The sequence below is a fragment of the Antedon mediterranea genome, chromosome 1 (genome assembly GCF_964355755.1).
Source record: "Antedon mediterranea chromosome 1, ecAntMedi1.1, whole genome shotgun sequence".
In the NCBI taxonomy this organism is placed as follows: Eukaryota; Metazoa; Echinodermata; class Crinoidea; order Comatulida; family Antedonidae; genus Antedon; species Antedon mediterranea.
In genome coordinates this window covers 26,125,880-26,150,140 of record NC_092670.1, presented here as the reverse complement: position 1 = coordinate 26,150,140, position 24,261 = coordinate 26,125,880, and the positions used below count along the sequence as shown (strand labels likewise).

The window sequence follows — 24,261 nt, the reverse complement described above, 5'->3', positions numbered from 1 at the left end:
AATATTCATTAGTCATATCCATAAGATGTGACGTAAGAATTAAGCTAACTACAATTCGCGAATGCAAACGATTTCTGTCGAGCCGTCTGTGTAGTCGAGTGGGTAAGACTATGGACTTTACATGTCAATGTATGGGGTTCGACTCTCATGAGCTACTTCTTTTACTTTATAGTGAGAGAGAGATTATTGAGAGGGTTAGGTTTAGATATATTTAGGAAGTAGTTCGGCTATCTTACACATGGGGTCCCCAACTTATGTACGAAAAAAAAATTCGCGTCCTGCCCATCATAGCTGCATCTTCATCAACATGGACTCAAGATGGTGCGAAGACAACGTTGGTGGAAACGCTCAAGGAGTCGGAGGTGGTGACGGTACAGGACCCATGATTCAGAACCATACAGGAGGGTGGTCATTACAACAGCTCTGTATACGTTGATCTTCGTATCTTTCTTTAGATGTTTCTTGTGCCAGAGTCTTTTGTACAGCCTAACAAAAGCACTGTTTGCCGTTGCCAGTCGGTTGTCAATTTCTCTGTCAAGTTTGACAGGAGATGAGCAAAAAGTAGCTCTCGAAACAGTTGCTCTGAAGTTTTTGTGTGGGCTTGTAGTCGTCTGAGATTGAACAGGCTGGCATCGGTACGATAACGTACGTAGACACCATCTTCATCATCAAGATCTGCAGTGGCTCTTTAGAGCATCATGCTGAAGAAAATGGTGAAGAGTGTTGGCGCTAGCACACAACCTTGCTTGATACCATTTGCTATTTGAAAGCGTTCGTTGCTGTGCCTGACCTGACCATGTTGATCTGCATGTAGCTGGATGACCATGCTGAGGAATTTTTTTTGGGGGGGGGGGGGCACCCCAGCGTTCTAGGATTTTCCATAAACAGTTCCTGCTTATGGTATCAAATGGTTTGGTCAAGTCGACAAAAGACACATACAGCCCCTTGTTTTGTTTTCTACATTTTTCTTGGAGTTGCCGGAGCACAAATACCATGTCAGTTGTACTTCAGTTGGCTTGAAAGCCACATTGACTCTCTGGTCCATCAATACTGTTATAATCACACAATGTTAACTATACTCATAATATTTATAACTATGGTATCGTGTTAAGTATGTAGATTAAGAAGCATATAAAGCGCATGATTAATTAATCACTGTGATAGTTTTAAGTATATAACTAAGTTGTTTATTATTAAAAACATTTGGACCCTCAGAAATATTCACTTCACTATATACTAATTTAATAACCCTGGTACTCTACTGTATATTATACAGATCATGATGTTCCATCTTGAAAGAAAGGAGGATGTTGTATATCCCAAAATATTATATCGTATTATTGTACGAGCCTAACTCATGACGTCATGCTCAATGTAACACGCACACACAAACGACAATAAAGTGAGTCAGACATTAATATTGAGTCTCATATTTATTATATTACCACTGTATTAATGAAGAAAATACAACACAGGCGTAGCAAGGCTTAGGCTTAACCTGCAATTTTTGACGTTTTGTAAAAAGAATGCATAGGCTTATAAACTTTAAAGCTCAGGTACAGGCATGAATTTTAAACATAATATCTTGTTGTACATAAATCAAATAATTGTAATAGAAATCAAAATGAAAAAACATTAATTTCCCTTAAAATGGTCAAATACAAAATTTAGCAAAATTCTGCAATAAAAACCAGGAAGACTTTTTTCAGTAGTTAGGTAGTTTAACCCAATGTAATAACATGTCTGGTGACTCCCTAGAAGGGGAAAAGAGATGGTGGATATACGGTGGATAATTTTTGCTATAGCATGAAAATAAAACTCTGAAGTTGAATAAGAATAGAGATTTTACTGTGTAATTGGAACTATTTCCCCACTGATAAGTGCTTATTTTCAAAAAGCTTGTTAACACAAATATAATTCCAAAAATTATGACCGATAGTGGAATCGATAATTATTGGAATGTATGATAACCTTGGAGTATTTATTATTAATTCAAAACATGGTTGCTCAGAGATTTTTCTGCAATTGTAAAGATTGATAAGTTTGCTAATTATGACTCTGGACTTTAAATTAATGATATACACAAAGTTTAAACTACTCAATCTGTATTGTAATCTGTGCAGATTATCAATTATCCACATATTACTATTGCTTGGCTCTCCATTTACAATTCTTCATCATAAAATATAAAAATGTACTTCTTTCTTGAAACAGATTAATCTAAAACTATGTTTCTAAACAATTAAATTACTAGTCAAGAATAAAAAAAGTTGAAGTGAGGATTTACAATGTCAAATGTTTGTATGTTACATCCAAATAAGTGGGTGGTATTATTATTGTACAGTAGCTGCAAATACTTACTTCTATATTTCTAATACCTTAATACATAATTTAAACCCAGTTTAAGTTTCATTATCTGCACAGAATAAATTATATTCTAAATAATTAAATTATTCAAGAATAAAGTACAGTCAACTCCGCCTAAGTCGAATTCGCGTAAGTCGAAAAATCGTGAAAGTCGAATTTTTATGAAAGTCCCAATTCTTTCCTATACATTACTGTGTAATTTTTATTTGTAAGTCGAATTTTTCTAAGTCGAAATTCGTCTAAGTAGACGTCTTTTTGCGGTCCGAATACACACATTCTTTAGTGATTTATATCGTATAAGTCGAGTCACGCGTCACAAACGTACGTAATTCGATAAACAAACTACAGAGGAGATAATGTGGGACCATATCGGTTCTCTCAAGCAGGTTGTATAGTATAGGTGGCGTCCTACAACTCGCGCTAGTGTATAGTGTATGAGTTGTTTCAGAGTTGAGAACTTGAGCGGCGTTTTGTGGGTACCCATTTTGTGCTAGACAGATGGCAATAAACAATGGATACCGATTTCGAATAAGAACCGAAATGTATTTATTATACGTTTTCGTATTGTTTCGGGCTTAAACCATAAAAGAAAATACAGTTTATCATTGCCGATAAAAGAGGCTTAGCATTTATTAGGCCTAGCTAGCTAGCTAAGCAAACTCAATTCAAGAAGGCTCATCGCGTGGGCCGCGATCGCGACAGGGCAGGGTCTACTAGGCCTAGCCATAGCGCGGCTAGTGAGTGAACCTAGGCCTAGCATTTTTTTTGCAAATCTGTAAGTCGAAGTTCGTGTAACTCTAATTTTTATACCGGTCCCATTAGATTCGACTTAGGCGAAGTCGACTGTATTACTAAATGCTAAATCAGCATTATCCTTTTTCAAAATGTACAAATTGGCACACTTCTATCGTGTAATTGGTAACTAAATAACCAAATACCAATACTGGTGGTTCTTCATGTTACCCATCAAAGCTTTTAATTATTCATCAATTACATATCTATAACAGACATTTTTAAATACTATTCAACAATACCTACAACATGCTTCTTGCGTTCTGAAACAATTGGTACTGTACCTTCTTTGCTATGTTTCCTTTTATTATCTAGTCTGAAAAAAGATTATAAACAAAATTATTTGAATGCATAAAATCCCAGATATTTTCAGTACTTAAAGATAATATTCAAATTACTCTCTTCATAATTTTCTTGCCAGTATATGACCAGGGTTCTTAACAGTTTTCTACCGAGGGTAGAACTTAATACTTTACCAACATAATGTCGCAGGCCAAATTTAAAGTTTCACATCTGGGTCCACCCTACTTATGTAAAGCCTGGTTTCCAGTCGACATAAGAAATTCGAATTTATTTACGATTGCGTTGTTTTTACATTTAAAATTTAAAGGAAACCAATTGAAAAAAGCTTAATGTCAAAACCACGCAAATTAAATAGAAATCATCGTAGTATTTCTGGCTGAACATTGTCTTACGATGCTATATAACAACCTTTCAACTTTTGTAAGCGTATGCCCAATGATTGTAAAAACCAGCCAATCAGTGATGGGGATTATGTGACGTTGGAAAGCATCCAAAGCATCAAAGTAAAATGCAGTAAGAGGCAATCAGGAAGTAATAACTGTATACGGGAATGGTATATGACAATAATAATACGTAAATTAGATAAAGCACAATGTTACGAAATAGCTCTAAAATAGTAAAATTAGAGATTGTTCCAACTTTGTCTTATTAAAAATTACATTATTGCAATTTGTGGTATTTCACTTTCTGGTGTACACAGAAGTAGCATTAATCAAAATGTCAATGGCTACCAGATGTCTATAAGCAACACCATCTCGCTTTTATAATTCTACTAGTACTAAGTACACTTACTTTCGTTTTAAAGACTGCCGTTGTATTCGTATTGTTTGTGCCTCTTTGTAGATTAGCTTTGGAACATGCCGATGTCGTGCAATACGTTTGATTTGTGGATGATGTCGATATTTCTCCTTTAATTTTTCGTTGTACCTAAAAGCTGATTCTTCACGTTTCTTCAACTATTAAAAAAATTGAATTACTGAATATCACTTTCTGTATGACAATGGAATGTGCAATAGAGTATCACGGTGTGACTTTACAACGATAGAGGGGGCTGCATGGTTGCTAGCCAACCAAAAAATGCGTTCAGCGCTACTATGTTGATAAACAGTAAAGATCTGTATAAATTATGTATCTTAGCTTGATTTTTTTTAACTTAAACTGTAGTTGAAGAATAAATAGATTATTAAAAACAAATATTTAGTGATCTTTTGAAATTTTAGTTTGTTTTTGTAAAAAATTATTAAGTTTTAAAATGACTACTTCAATAAGCCTATTCCAAACCATTGGTGACCTTGGAGTCACTCAGGCAGGCTGAATGCATTTTTGGTTGCGCTAGCAACCATGCAGCACCACCTACCGTCGTGACGTCAGCACTGTGATACTCTGTATGGGATGATTTTTACACCTTTAGACAATTTCAGAGGCTGAATTTTCAAAACCACCTTGTTATAAAATGCTAATTTTTTTTTTTTTTGAGAATCTATGTAATTAAAAAAAGAATGTATTGAGTTAAAATCTGTGAAGCAATACTGACGGAGCAGCGTGTGTCCGTATTTTTCCCGTTTCTGTATTTTTGTGTATCATTCGTAATTTAGACTTCTAAAATGTGTTTTAGTATAGAAGCATTTTCGTTCCACACTTTTGTGGCTATACAACTAATGGAAAATTGACCAGATGTAGTACAGTTTGCGAACTTTACCGAGAACCATATTTTGATGTACATATGATTTTAAAACAATTGCAATTGCTCGCCGTAAATTTCAGTGACGTCAATGCATAGTGTTAATACTTTATATATTTATACATTTTGTTTTACAATTACATTCCTATAGTGATTTAATGCAGTATATTTTAGAATTCTGTGGTTGTGCTACTATCATTCAATCAAATATAGTGATAACCAATAATAGTAAGATTTGTTAGATGCGTATCAAAGGCACTTGCACAATGAAAACATATATTGCCAACATAAAGAAGCAGATCAAATCAGATAGTTTATTGGACAGCCTCACAATGAATATTTCAGTCCTGCAACCATGCTCTGACCAATCTTTGAAAAATGAAGTTTTATATAATTTTAAGCATCCTCGTATTATTGTGTGCGGATATTTTTCAAGATGGCCGATTAGACAGTGTATTTGGGGCAAATCGTTCAACCTAAATTCGTTTTAATTGTTAATAACTAATTATCTAACTCAATGCAATCAGTAAACAGGATTACATCAGGTGGTTAAAATCAGTACCAAAGGTACAAACCAACTTTATATACCATCGAGTAAAAATTCTAGAAGTAACACACGATTTACCGAATTTTGCCCTTACATTAATTTATATATATATATATATATATACGGTTATGGTAGGTATATTGAATACATTGTTATAATTAGTCAATTTTGAACTTTGACCCCTTATATCTCGAAAATGCTTTCTATCCTGATTGATTACCTTCCAGATTCGTAATCTACGGAAAATTCTGGTTTAGAAAATTTGGATGCCAATTTATCCACTTTCTGGTGGTGATTGCTCCACCTGCCACCGGACTAAGCACCTTTACTTCTGCTGCCTCTCGCTTATGGAATGAACTACCCGCTTCTATTATCGCCTTTAAACCTGCCTTGAAAACTAATCTTTTTCTTTCAAATTGAGCTATCTCATACACAGCGCCTTTGATCACTTACTGCTGGAATTGCTGCATTACAAATTTGTAGTATTGTTATTATTATTAGTAGTACCGTACTGACGCGGGTATAAGCCCATACTCGGGTATAAGCCCACCCCCGACTTTTGACTAATTTTCATGAAAAATGAGGCACTCGGGTATAAGCCCACCCATTAATTCGAAGATCTACAGCGTGTGTCGTAATACATTATTTTGTATTTGGCGACGTCCATACACCGAATACACCTACCTTTGATTGATCATAACCAAGCTAGGCTAATATACGCTAGGCCATATGAGGCCTGGCGGTCCTGTTTTGTTTACACTCCATCGCGGTCGAAGATCGCGCTTCACACACGACGCTACAAGTCGCCAAAACGGAAAACCACTATTTGGTATCGGCTGCCATAAACAAGCTTATTAAATTTCTTTGGTACATTTCTATTTAACGAACATTGTATACTTGCTTTTCTGCTTGATAAATTCTTGTTAAATTGATGTTTAAAATAAGATATTCTACGATAAATTACACGAACTATAAACTTAATTTTCCGACACTCTACACCTCGTGTATTTAGAGGCAACGTCGTACACGTGAGGGCGCTCGCTCGCATGGTGGAATACACAGTGTACATGTGCTGTTTTTGACAATCTGCATTTTTGGATCCTCGGGTATAAGCCCACCCCCCAAACTTGACGTGATTTCATGTTCGAGGGGGGTGGGCTTATACCCGCGTCAGTACGGTAGTAGTACAAGGAAATACAAAACAAAATGTAAAATTATGATTTGGCCTTGACTCCCAGCAAAATGCAATAATTATAATTATGACAGGGTTTTCACAAACAAAGCGTATGTTGGCCTACTTTCATACCTCTCATGATGCACCACAAGCAACTGGTCAGTCAGAAATTCAACAAAAAACAATATGCTGACCACCAATACATTGTGAGTTGTATTGGTCACTGCTGGTTACATTTTTATGGTGACAATTTACAAATTTACATTTTTTCTTGGGCATAAATTATATAGTACTCCTTTCTATAAAAAAATATCCTGTACCTTGCCTATCTTTTCAGAAGCTTTTGCTTTCCAAATTCTGAGATTCATCTCATCAGATCCTGACAAAATATACCGGTTATCAAGTGACCATTTAATACAGGTCACATGCTGCATACGTTTTGTATGATATACCTCTCTGAAAAAAAGTTAAAAAGTAAAAGTAAAATATACACTAAATCCAAATTATTTAAATATTTTTGTATAATGTATTAAAAAAAATGTTTATCATTGTAATCATAACTAGAATTTAGTTAGTCACAACGAATTACAGCTGATCAATTTCATAATGAATGAATGAACTCAATTGTTAGTTGGTCGTCCGTTGATATTGCTGTTAATAAATGAGGCATGGCATTACAAAATCGGCGCAGTATCGGAAATAATATTTCTTTTAAATTTTCATATATTCATAATCTATATTCAATAAGCTTTAAAATGAGGCGTTGTTTCTTAAAATTGGTTTATTATATGAGGAGTTATTAATGAAAACATACAAGTCACTTTCTAGCTCAGGAAATCTACAATGAAGTGGCGGCGCAGATTAGCTGGGCCGGCCTAGCTTGCCGATCAACGCGATAAGACTCTGTCAAATATATCACTGTGTGGTACATAATATTATATTTTTTGTTATTAAAAAAAATATATGGATAAAAATAACGATTAAATTAGAGAGTCGACTTAAATAATTGCAAAATACACATACTTGCGATATTTTTTCATGAACAAGAGTTTGATATGTTAAAGATAAGTGTTTATAGTATCGTTTTTTTATTGAAATTTTAAATATCTCAAAAATCCGGAATGCAACTCTGCGCAGCTTTTGTGATGCCAGGCCTCAAATACAGTGGTAGGCATAGTGAAAACAAATCAGCACCGATTGGGTTAGTCATAGTTTTACAGAAAAAAGAATATTGATTGATTGTATGAACTTCGGTACAATAATCTATTTTCCTATTTATTGAAGAGGAATAGTCTAAAACCAAAGCTTACAATCAGGACTTTGCGTCAAACCCAAGCTTACAATCAGGACTTCGCGTCAAACCCAAGCTTACAATCAGGACTTCGCGTCAAACCCAAGCTTACAATCAGGACTTCGCGTCAAACCCAAGCTTACAATCAGGACTTCGCGTCAAACCCAAGCTTACAATCAGGACTTTGCGTCGACTACGAAAATAGGGTTTCTATTGATCACTGCAGCGACGTGCCTAGAATTAGGGTGTTTCTATTGATCACTGTAGCGACACGCCTAGAATTAGGGTGTTTCTATTGATCACTGCAGCGACACGCCTAGAATTAGGGTGTTTCTATTGATCACTGCAGTGACACGCCTAGAATTAGGGTGTTTCTATTGATCACTGCAGCGACGTGCCTAGAATTAGGGTGTTTCTATTGATCACTGTAGCGCCACGCCTAGAATTAGGGTGTTTCTATTGATCACTGCAGCGACACGCCTAGAATTAGGGTGTTTCTATTGATCACTATGGTGGGCTCTCTTATCTGTATTTAGAAAAATTGGAATGCCCAAACGTGTTCCAATGTGGTTGTGCTGCCCAACACGTTTGGTGTTTATATTTCAAACGTGTTATTGCTGTTATTGAATCAGACCATCAGATCATGTAGTGGGGAATCGCGATTTTATTTACAAAATTATCTCTATTATTTTTACAGAGGTTAGCTCCATGGGGAGGAGTCAACTACCAAACGGAACAAACAGTCTCAAACGGCCATCTTCCAGATTGTCATATAACATTTTGATGTGTTTTTGCCCTTTGGAATAATTTGTAGATCGCACCTTACAATGAATGCGTAACAGTTGACAGGTCTGGCATGCAATTAGTATTATCCTCAATTCCAAACTTCAACTATCATAAATTACTGTCAGAACTGTCAAATACTATGGTAGTTGATACATTTTGTCCGTAAGTTATAGAAAAAGATTTTGTTACACAATAGGTGGCCTAAAATTAAACATTATATGCAGATATATGTTGCATATTTTAAAAATGAAACTTTACCATATTTAATGAAAGAAATTATTCACCTGCTATGACCTTTATTTATTTCAAAAATGCGGATGGTCTTATCAAAACTAGCACTTGCAAATTCACGGCCAGTTGGAGAATAATCCAGATCCACAACTGCAGACACATGGTCCATGTGTACATTAACTGGTTGATCTAAGCGACGAACATCAAATGTGTACAAACTGACAAGAAAATATTAGAATTATTATTATAACTATTAAAATAAATTAATTTACATGCCTAGGCCTCAACCTAAATAATTACGTAGCCATATACATCATTTTAAATGTTGATAAACTAAAACCAACAATATACATTATGTACCATTCACGTCCTCGCCTAAAATATATTTTGAGGTAGACCCACTGCTGCTTCATCTTTGCGTTCTGCAGCAGCATCGCCACCTTTCTGAAGTTTGGCTGGGCCTACTCGTATGATCAATCATAACAAATCATAAAATCGCGCATAAGTTATGTTGCGCAACTTTGACGTTTTTCAAAATTAGAAGGTGCACAACTTCACGTAAATGTCAATATGATGACAAAGTTACGATATGTTCTGTTTACACGTTTTAGAGAAATGGGACGCACAAAAATGACAAAAAAATATGATGAAACAGGACAGTTACAAGGAGTTATCCGCTTGATGATCCAATACAATAACATATTGCGGAAAACTTGCATTACGAATAACTAATAAAAGAGAAACAGGACAATTACAAGGAGTTACCCTCTCCATTATTAGGCCTAGCTTAGAAAATCTACAAAAATTGTATTTTACAATGATTGGGTGGTGGTCGTTGGTGGACAAAACAACGTACGTAGTAACCCCCTTCTAATAGTAACCCACCTTATAAGTCAATCTATAATAATAACTACTCTAATAGTAACCCATGGGGTTAATATTAGAGTCACAAAAACTATTGACAAAATGACATTATGAAGACTGGTCGTTTATGATGCAGCTGTAGTTTGAAAATAAGGAGATAATGCATGTTGATCTTGGTAATGGTGGAGGATTGAGTGTTTTTGAGTGTATAAAATAAAGATGGAGTTCAAACAAATTTGTTTATTTGTACTGTTTTATTATTTTGCTATGATTTGCAAACAGGAAAAGTTGGAGTGGTTTACTATTTTCAAGTGCCCAATATAAGGTTAGTAATAGTAACCCACTACTTTAATAGTAAACCCCCCACCCCACCCCCTTCTAATAGTAACCACCCTAAAAAACAATCATATTAACCCAGGGTTACAATCAGAAGATTTACGGTAAAGAAGCATGAAATTTGGTATGGCAACTCGTATCAGAAATTCTTTTTGGCTACACTCGGACTTTCTCTTCTTATATTATGGATAGTACAGTATGTTTAAATGAAAATGATTACATAAAAAAAGTGTTTTTTAATACATTACACTTTTCCAGTAACTTAGGGGTTATTAGTTTACAATACGTTGCGAAACCTGTTACACTTAGCGACTGACGTGTTTTAGTCGCCGGTGAAATGTCTCCCCTTTGGTAAAATAATGTGTCGAAAAATGGCGATTTTTATACACAAAATTAATGTGATTTGCTTAAGTAATATTTCAGATAAAAACTTCAGTACAATTTACATGTAACATCATGAATTGCACTGTAAAACAACAGTATATTCATAATAATCTTAATCAAATTGATTATTAATTTTAAGCTAGGCCTAGCCTATGTATTCATGGGTTAAAAAATGCTTGGCCATTTCACCCCATTCATCGTTTCTGGGTTTTCTCGCACATTAAGAATTGTGAATATGCAACATCCTGAATGGTAAATTGCTCAGAATAGTAAAGCTGTGTGGAAGCTTAGGCCTGACTGAAGAGCAACTATTCAGGCACCCTATCATGGCCCATGGGTAGGCCGAGGTTTGGTGCTAACTGCCAAAACAAACCTTACTGCTGTAGGGCTATCAGCCTAGCTAGAGGCCAAGCAGCATTGGTACATACCTACACTCTAGTAGGCCTAGCTTTATTGAATATATAGCCAAGTTTTTCTCAAATATCGTTAAATTTGACATTTTAGTAATAATCTCATAATCACATACACTGTGAATAATTTAAGAATGTTTTAATATAATAAAAATATACCACATTTATATAACGCCCTTTTCATGAAAAAACATGCTCAAAGGCCGTCAAAAATAACATCGCGACAATGACAGATCACCAGCTGCAGCAGCAGTGTGGGCGTGAAATGTCACATGCTCATACTCCTTAGCATAATAAAAAACCCAATTGCACCCTAACGGGGAAAGTGTATATATTCTACGTACAAAACGACATGTGCCAAAATATTTATCTTGTTATCAATATTAATACAAAATGCAGTTTATAACCTAGACTATGGAGGGGTTTTCAACAGTGTACTGTTGTGATAAAGAAGAATTTGACAAATTATATTTGAATGACCAATTGATATATATTTTACAACAAATAATGTCATACTTGTAATCCTCGTTGGCAGCTGTAAATATAAATGATTCCATTGGATTCCATGCAATAGTATTTGTTTTCATGGACATGACAACTTTCTTCAGTGGTGTATTAGCACGGATATCATACAGGATAATATTACGCTCCGCTGTACAACTACCAAAAACAGATACCTAAAAAGAAAATTATTCATTTTAATTGTATTTTTTAAGTCATCCGTTATCTAATGATTTGCCATTTACAGTGAAGAAACTAACATTCAGTTCACATACTAAATAAGAATTGTTAAAATATGGAGTTACCTCTAATGGGTTAAATTTCACACTATGAATACTATCTGTACACCATTCAAATGACTTCAAAGGCTCAGCCCGATTGATATCCCATAAATCTACTTGTTGCCCGCTTGTAACAAACAATGGTTTCTTCCAATGATGATCAATAGACATAAAAATACTCTGCAAAAATTAGTAAAAATAGTAAGTAGATTGGGACTAGTCACTTGGGACAAATTTGGTTATCCACGCACAAATAAAATGTAAGCGTGCACATTAAAGTTCTTTTATTTATGACTGATTTTAAATGGAAATATTAAAATATACGCGAAGTGTAATCTTTTAAAATTTTGTCCACATGATAGGGTTTCTTGAAAGAATTTCATTTAGCTTCGATTTTGTATAGATGACAAATTTCGTTTTTGTAAAAGCACAAGTTAACGGAGTACTTACTCGAACGTTGCGATCTCTATCAGAGATCCTTCTCAACTGACTGCGGAGTGTTAATGCAGCTTGGTCATTCTTGACGTCATCTGTTGATGACGTCGTACGCCTCCGGTTGTATGTTGGAGGTTAAACGCAAAGACAGACAGATTAGAGAATCATTACATATAAGGAGAAATAAAGAGAAGACCATGAACCGGGACACTGGAGCCCACGAACTCTCGCATTTGTACAATGATTTGATAGACACATCACCTGGCCGAGCCCCGCACAACCTCCAACATACAACCGGAGGCGTACGACGTCATCAACAGATGACGTCAAGAATGACCAAGCTGCATTAACACTCCGCAGTCAGTTGAGAAGGATCTCTGATAGAGATCGAAACGTTCGAGTAAGTACTCCGTTAACTTGTGCTTTTACAAAAACGAAATTTGTCATCTATGATAGGGTTTGATTCCGGTACCTCCGATAGCAAAGTCGGTTGCACTACACATAAAGCCATGTGACCTTTAAAGAAAATCAGAAGAAAGCTTTCTTTTGTTATGTTGTAATGACATGCCAATGGTGAACTTGTTGGGGTAACAACTTAAAATTAGTGTAATGTATGGAAGATTTATCATGCAAGTATACAATGCAAATGCGTTATCTATTAATGCTACTAAATTGGTCGCATCATTTTACGTATCTCCTCCGAAACCGTTGAATGGTACATGCTCACATTTGGCACACTAATGTTTCTTGATGGGCCGTACACGATAGGTTACATCACTTACCTGAATTTTAAGGATAAACATTTTTTTAAATGCAAAAAAATAAAAAAAACTTGACGTCTCAGCTGCATGTTTCGCGAGTTGTTATGTCACATATCAACTACACAACATCCCCTGTTGTGTACAGCAATGGGCGGATCTACAAATACTATGCTGGGCCGCCAAATGTTTAATATTAGTAGCCGGCCAACCATATCGTTGGAGTTTTAATTAATTACACATATTCCTAGAACATGTCCTGGGGCCGTGTCAAAATCATATTTTATTTATTATTTTGTTGATGGGTATAAGATGGAAATTAAAATGTACACCTTTCCTATTATAGTGTTGATAGGTGCATCTTCAACTTCAGTTTCTGTACAAGGCAAACTCCATTGTTTTATTGTTTGATCATCACCAACCTTCATAAAAGAAAAATAAATATTCATGTAGCTACAGCAGTTATCAGTTTTAAAAATAAAACAATTATTTTAATTTACTGAAATTAAAATAAGCAGTCTTAAAATAACAAGTAAACTAAAATTGTATTTTCTTGAGAACTACTTGTCCAAAAAACTTCATTTTTGTACAAGAGGCAAGAATTATATTTTGTGATTTGTAATTTTAAAACACAATCAGAGTTAATGTACAAGTTTTATTATGCGAGCAGTTTAAAAACCCTATTTCTTTTCAATTTCACTTGTTTGTTTTTGCCTTTTCTGTTCTATTATTAGTCGGCTGAATCTACTGTTAGTTGAAAGGCTGGTCACATAACCTTTACACTAAACTCGCATACACATGCTTGTAGTGAAATTAGCCTAAATCACAAACACTTTCCGGTGACTAAATCTGATGTAGAAGAATTTTACAGTAGGCAGAGGTATGCACTCTCGGAGTGGCTTTCTGTTTTTGTGTAGTTCTGACTTTTTAACAAACCAAATTTAATATACAAGACCTACTATTTGATTGACATGTAATTCAATAAATTCGTTGTTCCTAAACAATAAAATTGAGACAATCTTTATCAACATAAATATAATTAGTTATCCACACCTTGGCGGATAACTCCTTGTGATTGTCTAAGATCATCACCATTTTTTTCTGAATTATTCTTCTTCCTTTCCACCCTAGTGGTGTGCGTCGCATGTAAAATGTTGTAACTTCGTCAACATATCGACATTTGAAGTTGTGCAACGTGACTTGCACACAATTTTATGAATTTCAATGATTGATCATTTTGTATTGACACTTACAGAGTCAAATAGATGCTGAGAGAATTTTCTTTACAAACTTTCTACGCTAATCATGCTAATCAAGCATGTCAAAAATTCCCACACACGCAAACTCTTTTACGTGTACAGTGTTCTCGGAGTATAACATGTTTTTTTCATTTCCATTATATTTTTCCAGCTTTATCTAGTAATTAAAAGAATTTTAGACCTTGTCCACTTGAAATGACCGACAATTTACATGCGATTTAGTTAATTTACAAACTGTTGTCAAAATCATGCCTATTTTTATTTCTATTATAGCTCCCTAGGATTAACATTGACCCCAAATTTGTTTAACTTATAAAGCATGTAGATAAGTTGTAGATATGAATTCATTCAAAATTGTTACCTTTCGGATGTTATGACGTCTTTGTCTGGCCACCCGAATATAAAATATAGGATTGTTGCCTCTTTCGTCATAGCTCATCACATTTAATAGAGCGCATCTCCATAACTTAATTTCTCCCAGATATTAATATTTGTTTGCTCAATCAATTTTGATGACAGTGAATAACATGGGTCACTTATTTTCATCTTTCCCGTAAATTTCAATATGTGATAGCTCTTCAGAATAAATAGTGATACTCATTTATTAAAATATTTTCTGGAAGCTGTTGAATTATAGATATGAATTCATGTTTGTGTATCAGATGTTGTGATGTCATCATATGACCAGTTGAATTTAAAAAGTCATTTTCATCTTTTGCATGATCATCACATTTTAAAGAATCTATAATCTACGTATCAAAATTTCTTTAACACGTTAATAATGTTGTTGGTTGTGTTATGTTATTGAAAACAAATCTGATACTGTAACATGCATGTCTGAACACACCTGGATGACTTGTTTTGACAGCATATTCTTGTCTGGCTGACTGCCCTGGATGGGGTTTACCTGCTATTTGGGAGCCAGACAGTGGCCAGTTACTATTAATAGTTTTTAGTAATAATAATTGTTAAAGACACCTTCCCTACAATTTGTGACGTTTCGTAAAAATAATAATTACTTTAAAAAAAATAATAATTACTTTAAAAAAAATTAAACCAAGTCATTCCTTGTCTTAAATGTACGTTTTATGGTAAATTATGATAAAAAGTGAGAAACAATGCACCACCCAAGTAGCTCGTGGCGAATGAACTCTCGTGGACGGTCTTTATATATTAGGCCTAGCCTAGCTAGGCTTAGTTTTGTAGGCCTAGCTGGTAAACATCGGTAACGTACGAACATCGTACGCTAGCAATATACCTAGCCTGACATTGTATAGTTGCTGCATTCATTCATTGTCTTTCTATTTTTGCCAGACTCCATTGATAAAAATTGGGGAAAACCCGGTATTTTCGATTACAAGTTAGGAGTCTTCCATTTGTTTTGGCCTCACGATCGATCAAAAAAGTGGGGGAATTACAGGAAAAAAAAAATCAATCTGTGCGCAATGCATTTTGGGATTTATAGCGGGCCGCTAAAATTACTAGAATCAACTTATTTTTAACCGTAAAAAAAATAATCGTCGCCATTCATATAATGTAATGTGGTGCATGTTGCATTTCCGCGGATAACCCGAACTAGTCAAAGTGACGAGTTCAAATCTAGTTTTATATTCAATTTTTTACTTCGAAAACTTTGTTTATTTCATGCATTCACCAAGCTGCTAACAGAGGGCTTGTTTACATTGTTCGCGTGACTAAAAAATGATGATTTTCGACAATGTTTTCAAAATGTTTGCTTTATTGCATCTTTATCCTTAGTAGTACTACCCCATAGTCTCTACCAACTCTATAAAGTTTGAGGAAAAAAGCTTATTTTATGTTTACAAAATGCATATCAAAGACGATAAATTTAAGTGTGCCGAATCGTCCTGCTACTATTCTATATAATACTAATAAAACTGCAAAATAGGCTATTAAAAGTCAGATTTTATAAAACTTTCATGATTTTGGGGAAACAATACATATTTAATATACATTTGCTATTTCCATTGTACTGGACATGCCACGCCTGAAAATTGACAACTTTTCTACTTCACTACTAATTATGTAGGTATGGAGAGAGGAGTAGGATTATATACACTGATCATTGTACCTGGATTTTAAGTTGTACGAGATATGTGTAGAAGAAATAATGTTGTTTAATTTGTTTTAAAATACAGTGGAGTTATCTTAGATTTTGAGGCCCGTATTAGCTAGCCTAGGCCGATTTTCAAGAGAAATAACCAATTCCAGGATCTGCATTAAAAATTGGTGAAATTGGAAAACAGTAAAATACTTACAGAGAGGAAGTAGGATGCTTTAGAGTCTATACATATACCTCTGACAAAACCTGTATGTGCTGTCAATGTTTTTGAGCACTTGCGATTTGCCAAGTTCCATATCTTCAGCTGCAAAAACCAATCATTTATTATTAGAGATAACCACAAAAAGATATTTGAAATATATATATATATATATAAGTTTCAATATTAACCACCATTTTAGCTTTTTTTAGTTCCATTCCAAAATTGTTTATATCTCTACCAAGCTACCTCTTTGTTTTCTACTCTTATTCAGTCTCCACCCACTATTCAACACGCTGTTTCTATTGTTATATTTCTTTTATTCCCGTCTACCCAGGCAGCACTAGCCAACTCCTATGCTATGACTTTATCCAAATTCCCTCACTTGCACTGATGAAGGGCTAGTGTTGCCCGAAAGCTCTGCTAACTTTTCTGGCTGTTTTACTTCTCGTTTTGATTTAGCTTTTCACTTTTATTTTGTATCTCCATTGAGATCCAGCCACTGATACTCACAGCATTGTCATTTTTTCAGTAATTTGCCTTTGGATTTATATATACAGTAGAACCTTCATTTTACGTACGGTACGGGACCGAAAGGCGTACGTAAAACAAGAGATTCGTAAAATCAAGGTTGACCTTAAATTGACCCCAAATACGTAGAGATCGTAGCTACAAAGGCTACGTGTTTGCCTAGGCCTACTTTACTGTACAGCACGCAGGTGGTCACTAGCTAGGCCTAGACTAATCTAGGCCAGGCTAGCAGACCTAGCAAGATTTGAGGCCTAACTAGAAAAGTACAGTACTGTTTATGCAGTCTGTGCGTCAATGTTCTTCTATTTTCTATCAATAAAAACTGTCGCTGTTGTAGGGGGAATGCACGTGTGTAGCTTGTCTTACACAGCAGAATTCCTTACACAGCCATGGCTTTGTTTGTTGTTGTTAAATTGCGCCCTCAATGTAAGAAAATGATGACATCATCGGTTATTTTAAGTGTACGTAAAATACAGGTTCCACTGTATATATATACAATTTGATCTCTGGTGCGCGTGTGTACAATTGAGAGACTAGTGCTGTTAAAGTAGGTATAGTATCCCAATGAAGTGGATTTTCAGAGGTTCCAACACGTTCGTGAAATTTAAAAAAGTAACGCGTCTTTAAAGTTAAAAATATACTATTTCTTATGTAGCCATGTGAATAATAAATTATATGTCTGGAAAGATCTTGTTTAAGGATTAATTTGAACACAGATGTATCAAACTTATGACTATTACTTTTATAAACAAAATTTTTGATCCATTTCTTAGTTTTAGTTTGTGAGAGGTTTTGCCTAAGAGTGCTATGGGGTTAATTACTCAGGATAAACAATACATACCTCACCATTACAACTGCCAGAAAGTAATGTTGAAAGACTCATAGGATGCTTAGCCAAACATTGTACACTATCAGTGTGACCATCCAGTGACCCAAGGAATGGTTTTGCAAATACACGTTCCAACTTTGTAGCATTTAGTGCACGTACATACTCTCTTGGAGCTTCAAATGGATGTAATGATGGATCATAATTTCTGTGAACTAACATGGTGAAAGTTGTATTTTTATTAATAATATAAAAAGATTTGTCTAACTAATGCATTCTACTACAGTAGGTCATTATTAATAAGTAGATTATTACCTTTTTGAATATCCTTCTTGGTATCTCTAACATAATCATCAGGATTTCTACAAAGTACTTTCACCTTCATCTGAAACAAGTATATATAATACTAGCATCAGTACCAGGTGGGGACTACTAATAAGTACAGCATTCGCAATAACACTTGTCCACTGGCCAATAACCAGTTAAATGTGTGGCGGACCAGTTAAATAGTCAAAGGACAAGTCCTCGTGGCCAATAAAATCTCACGAAATATCAGTAATTTATACTGAAAACCTTGAAATTTCTGCTGTAGAAAAAAAAATTAATTGCTGTAGTAAAGCCATGGCCCACTAACGGCAACTATTTGCTGATGGAGCATTTTTAGAAAATTCTACCCCTCTAGGCCTACTGAACATATTTGAAAATAAAATGTCCATGGCATTATTTTACTTTTTTTATTTTTAATGTCTGTGTTTAGAAAAAAAGTTAGGGTTAATTATGCGACATATGCCTTTTAGGTCCCGGGGAGCAAAATAAACTTATGGTCAATGGGTTAAAGTAATACAGTCAACTCTCCCAATACCGGACACCCTTGGGCGGGCATATATTTTCCGGTTTTTCGAAAGTCCGGTTTCCTGAAAATATATTTTTAAAGTCATCACGTTGTCACCGAATGCTGCCCGGTACGGTCTCCTAGCGTAGGGAAGGCCTAGGCTAGGCTATGATTGTGTCAATCTAGTTTTAATTAAATAAATACTGATAGGCCTAGGCCTACTTTATTAATATTAAGCTACAGTAATTCAATTTACCTTTTTTAAAAGTTACATTATTTACTGTACCAATAAAACATGTTACAAAAGTAAATTATTGTTTCTCAATGTGTTTTTAACGGCAAAAAGGCCTACGTACGTACGTACGGTGAACATAATTTCGGTCTGTTTATTGTTTTTCGTGAGCTAGCTAGCAGCAGCAGCATGGGTGAAGGGCTTTGATTGATGCGCATGTGCAGAGGTGTCATAATCAAATAAAAACGCCCACACCTAGACCACATGTTTTTTAAGCTCCTTTATTTTGACGTAATTTGATAGCAATGATGAAAATTGATTAGGTAAACGAGCCAAGCAATAATGACACAATAATTAATTGGTAACATTTCAAAGTTTATTAACACTAGTTAAGTCAAGTTCATTCCGTTTATGTTTTGCCATAATGATTTCCAAATTTTATAATGATGCACATTTTTAGTCCCGTTTTTAGTGAAACATTTAAAGTCCTATTGCAATTGTGAATTTAACAATAATTTAAACAAAACAAAGACACAGGAATGTAAATTTAACTTTATTAAAAAACAATTCATATGCTAAAAAACAGGGAGTTGTTAACAACTCCCTGCTAAAAACAATAGAGACATAGCGCTTCGATGTGAAAAAGCCCACCGCAGTTCGATACGCAACAAAGCAATTGCCGCCTCGTGGGTTAACAATGAACTGACCTGTCAATCACAGTGTAGTGCTCCATGGCAACATTATTTGATCGTACCGCGAAACGTCGCGCACTTCATGCATGGTGAGGGTATGGTTAAAAGCTTTTGTACATTGTGAATGTAGTGAATCCGAGTCAGCGACGACGATGTTACGTTGTTTTCGTAAATATTTGGAGTTTTTTAACCGTCAGTCCGGTTTTCAGACGCTAATTTTCGTGTTTTGTACTTCATAATTTGTCCGGATTCCGGAATTGGGTATTCCGGTGTTCATAATAAATTACAGTACATTTAGAATAGGGACAAATTGGGCCCTCCAAAAAAGTCCGGTTTTTCGTGAATTCCGGTTTTGGGAGAGTCCGGTATTGGGAGAGTTGACTGTACTAATATAAAAAATAAATAATAGTTATGAATAAATAATAAATTACATTAATAATTGGGACAAACCGCTAATTGGTACATCTACCCTATGTAATTTTATATATTTGATTGTATTACTATTAGATTAACTGGTAAAAACAATATTAAACTTGTATACGATAGTTTGATAAAAACAACAAAATGAAGTACATGTACAGTTAGGCCTAGTAGTAGTATGTAATTATATATTTTGATTGTATTACAATACATTAACTGTTAAAATCTTGAAAAAACAATAAAATGTTATACGTTACTTTTTTGCACGTTTGTATTTTGCATTTAAAAAAACGTCTAACAGCTCGTACTTTGACTGACGGCGTAATAATTATACGAAATGTAGTAAAAGATGCGTTGGGTGTTTCATAGAAACTAGCGGCGGCCCAACCGGTCATATCCCATGCGTAATCGTACCCAATCGTCTTAAAATGGGCCCCCATCGTCTTGAAATGGGTCCGACAATCACCCCCACTATACTATGCCTACAAGGGTCCTAATAATAAACACCAAACAGAAACAAACGAGACTCATGTTACTTGGGTCTAGGCCCACCGGGCCTAGGCTACTAGCTAGGGCCTAGGCTACTAGCTAGGGCCTAGGCCTACTATGCTACAAACGGATCCCGGATCAGGTGCCGTTTTCGGCCACCTCGACTTATATGGACTATACCATTATTATGATAGGGGTGTGGTGTATTATGTTTTATGTAGAGAAGGGTGTCTATTGAATGGGAAGACAATACAATTGTTCTGTTATGTAACCTACAGTACAAACTACAAGGAACAATACAGAACATCAAAAACTAGCAAGCATGTACTTTTTATAAGGCATGTTATTATTAGGTACTGTGTTATTATAGGGAATGCCAAGATTTTGTAACAATTACTATATCAACTAAAGATATTTTAAATAAAACAAATTTTATAGACAAATTTAATGAAGAACCATCTACTAACTGGATAAAGCCATTTAGGAAAAATAATAAACAAGTTGATCATAACGAGTGGTTTTCAAAGGCCCAAAGCAAAACAAAATTCCATCCAAAACAACGTTAACAGAATATACCATGTATAAAGGAACCAAACCTTGAACAATATTTGTTAGATAAAACTAATTTTAAGGAGTATCAATTTAGAATTTAAAGAAAGATCAAAATTAACTCTCTAGATCTTGAGGACACAGGATTATGTAAGATGTGTACAGTACTAACAAAAAAGAAACAGTAAACCATTTTTTATTTAAATGTCCTTCATTAAACTCTGTTAGACAATAATTAAGTATGTACGATTAAAATTATCCCGGTGACTGGGATAATTTTAATTGTGGACCTCAGGAATTAAAACACCACTTTATGCTAGACAAAATTTATTCACTGAAAATGAAACATTAGGAAAAATCTTAATATAGTAAACAAGCTACAGACATCTCTATGAGGATGTATCTGTAAGTTTTATTTATTTCTTAGGCGCGCCTATCCTGTATTTTTGTTGTTCTGTTTTTATTTTTGTAGTTATATATATTGTACAATTTACGTATTATGTATTTTCATACAGATCTAATTAATTAATTAGTTTACATTTTGTTTTGATGTTATGTATTAGTATTTAGAACTTTGTGGCTTATGTTATTTGTAATTTTGTCTGTATGCCTAATTGGATGCACCATTAACTGATAAATGTGTGTGACACCGATATAAAGGTGATTCCTATGAATAAATAAATAAAAACTATATAAGTAGGTATACTTACTTATTATATATAAAAAAACTAAACTAAACACTACAGTATAATAAAAAATTAAAGCATATTAAATACTAGGCCTATGTTATTCCTATCTGGATTTAAACACTTTAAATTTTAGTACAATCGGATTCGAAATTAGAAAATCTTAAATACTACAATACAATCGGAATTAAAACATCCTAAATACTACAGTACAATCGATATTAAACTATCCTAAATACTACATTACAATCGGTTAAATTACCTAAACTCTATAATGTTGTGAAATATGTAAAAGAATGTTGGCAAATGCATTCTAATCGGCCCAATCCTATCGGTAGATAAATCATATTTTTTATTTTCTTGAACTAAACATAAATAAAACGAAAGAAATAAGGATTGATTTTCGAAAACATAATTGGTCTGACAGTATACATTAATTAAAGTAAAGGAAGTAGAGATTGTTAACAATTATAAGTATCTGGCAGTAGTGTTTGACTAAAGCTAAATGGGTGGACATGATGGTAGTTAAGAAGTTAATTACAAGGCTGTACTGCTTGAGGAAACTCGGTTCTTTGGGGTAAAGCAGGATATTTGTACTATAGAATGTTTATGTTTTACTAATCAGTGATGTTCTATTTGGGCATATTGTATACTGGGCTGGGAATATCAGTAAGGAAATGTAAGGGGATAAAGACCGAATTGAGAAGGTGCTGGGTAGAGCGGGGAAAGTAATTGGTTTGTCTAGTATGCAAATGCTTGACTCGTTCTACAGCTAACGGCTTGCCGATGTATTCCATGCTATATTGGAAGACACCAATCAATCCACTTCATGGCGACATTATCAGCTCCGTTTTGCATTCGCTATTATAACGTTTTGATGCAAACGTTGTTCAATTAGAACATGTATTTCTACACAGAAACGTTTAAAAACGTGTTTAAAACATTTTAGAAAGACCAAACCTAAAAACATGCAATGTCAAACGCTGTGTTTTCTGGGAACAAAATGGTACAGATTCATTGACAAAATTATAATGTTTATTTGTTTTACTGATTACCTAATAATCAGTATGTGATAAATATACTACTGTCATCTTTATTAAATGTACTACTGAGTTATCGTTAGGTAAATTATATTTTTTATTTGTAACTGGAATAAAAACTTTCTTTATAAATTATATAGGCCTACTTTCTGTATCTATAAATCTGTAAAAATTATATAGAAATAAAGAGCCATAATATACTGCATTAACTTGAAAACTGAAATTAATTCTACAGCATGCAGGGCGTAGTTGTTTTCCCTTTGTTGCTGAAACAACAAGAAAAACAAAAGAACAAAAGCAAAAGTATTTTAACACACTCAATTAATAAATGGGACACCCCTATTTTCCCATCTTTTTATAATGGTATAGTCCATACAAGTCGAGGTGGCCGAGAACGGCACCTGATCCCGGATCCCTACAAACAAGACCTAGCCTAAGTCCTACTGTAGCTACTAGGCTAGGCCTACGCTACACAGAACTCACTTTTTCGTACTTTACGTTACGCACTACTACTAGGGCCTAGGTAGGCTACAAGAGAAGCCTTACACAGAACTCACTTTTTCGTACTTTACGTAGTAAGATGATTAGGTCTAGGCCTAGGCTAGTAGCAAGTTACTGTATTTCAGAGAATCAGTGCCATGTGCTTCGGTGTGCATGTGTGAAACGCAGAGTTGTTGTGTGTAACGCCAAAATGAATGAATTAGACATATGCATGCACTCTACTGCAGGACCGTCACGGAAGGACGTCATTCCACGTGACATCATGTAAGCCTGGCCCGCGCCCTCACACGGCCGTGTATAGAGGCAACACAGTAGTCTGGGAATACTAATTCGAAATAAATCGAAATTTCGAATTTATTAGTAATTTGAAATATCGAATAAGTAAATAAATTTCGAATGTCCAATTTACAAATTTTAGGGGTTTTTTTTATAGATAGGGAACGCGAGTACCTTTCGTCGAGGAATATATTAATATACAGTACAGTAAAATTCATTCGCGTTATTTATTCATTTAGCACCAATTCAACAAGACATAAAGAAATTTAAATTTAAATCTACACATTTATAAAACAGGGTGGGATTTAGCGCCCCCCTTATATTTGTTTTAAAAAAAGAAAACGAAAGGAAAAAACAAATAAATTTTTTAAAAAGGAGTAAAAACCATCACGGACTACAGTATATATTTCGTATTATATTACGAAATATTAACCAAAAATATGTGCGTGCAGACTTTTTCATTTTTTTTCATTTCTTTATTCGAATTCATAAATAACACAACATA

At 34.5% G+C, this 24,261-nt stretch overlaps 1 protein-coding gene across 2 annotated transcripts; it reads right to left on the bottom strand.

The window, feature by feature from the left end:
• Nucleotides 1–1,430: 1,430 nt before the first annotated feature.
• LOC140063596 (DDB1- and CUL4-associated factor 13-like) lies at nucleotides 1,431–23,654 on the bottom strand. 2 transcript variants are annotated; one of them, XM_072109999.1, is made up of 11 exons: nucleotides 23,537–23,654; nucleotides 18,355–18,424; nucleotides 18,055–18,254; nucleotides 16,680–16,787; nucleotides 13,474–13,563; nucleotides 11,973–12,128; nucleotides 11,683–11,843; nucleotides 9,226–9,390; nucleotides 7,185–7,320; nucleotides 4,255–4,418; nucleotides 1,431–3,475 (listed from the first exon to the last, which is right to left on the bottom strand). In XM_072109999.1, exons 2-11 carry the CDS (start codon nucleotides 18,422–18,424, stop codon nucleotides 3,388–3,390), a joined length of 1,338 nt encoding a protein of 445 aa, XP_071966100.1. In that variant the 5' UTR covers nucleotides 23,537–23,654; the 3' UTR covers nucleotides 1,431–3,387. The 2 variants fall into 2 exon arrangements, with proteins under 2 accessions (XP_071966100.1, XP_071966101.1); XM_072110000.1 differs by lacking the exon at nucleotides 23,537–23,654 and adding an exon at nucleotides 23,463–23,473.
• Between the last annotated feature and the right edge of the window lie 607 nt (nucleotides 23,655–24,261).

Bases quoted from the DNA above. Each gene is read 5' to 3' on its own strand.
- LOC140063596 (XM_072109999.1), bottom strand. From the start codon at position 18,424: ATGAAGGTGAAAGTACTTTGTAGAAATCCTGATGATTATGTTAGAGAT. The intron at 12,129-13,473 runs GTGTACATTTTA...TAATTTTTGCAG, and splicing joins TCAACACTATAATAGGAAAG to AGTATTTTTATGTCTATTGA. The intron at 3,476-4,254 runs GTAAGTGTACTT...ATCTTTTTTCAG, and splicing joins CGGCAGTCTTTAAAACGAAA to ACTAGATAATAAAAGGAAAC.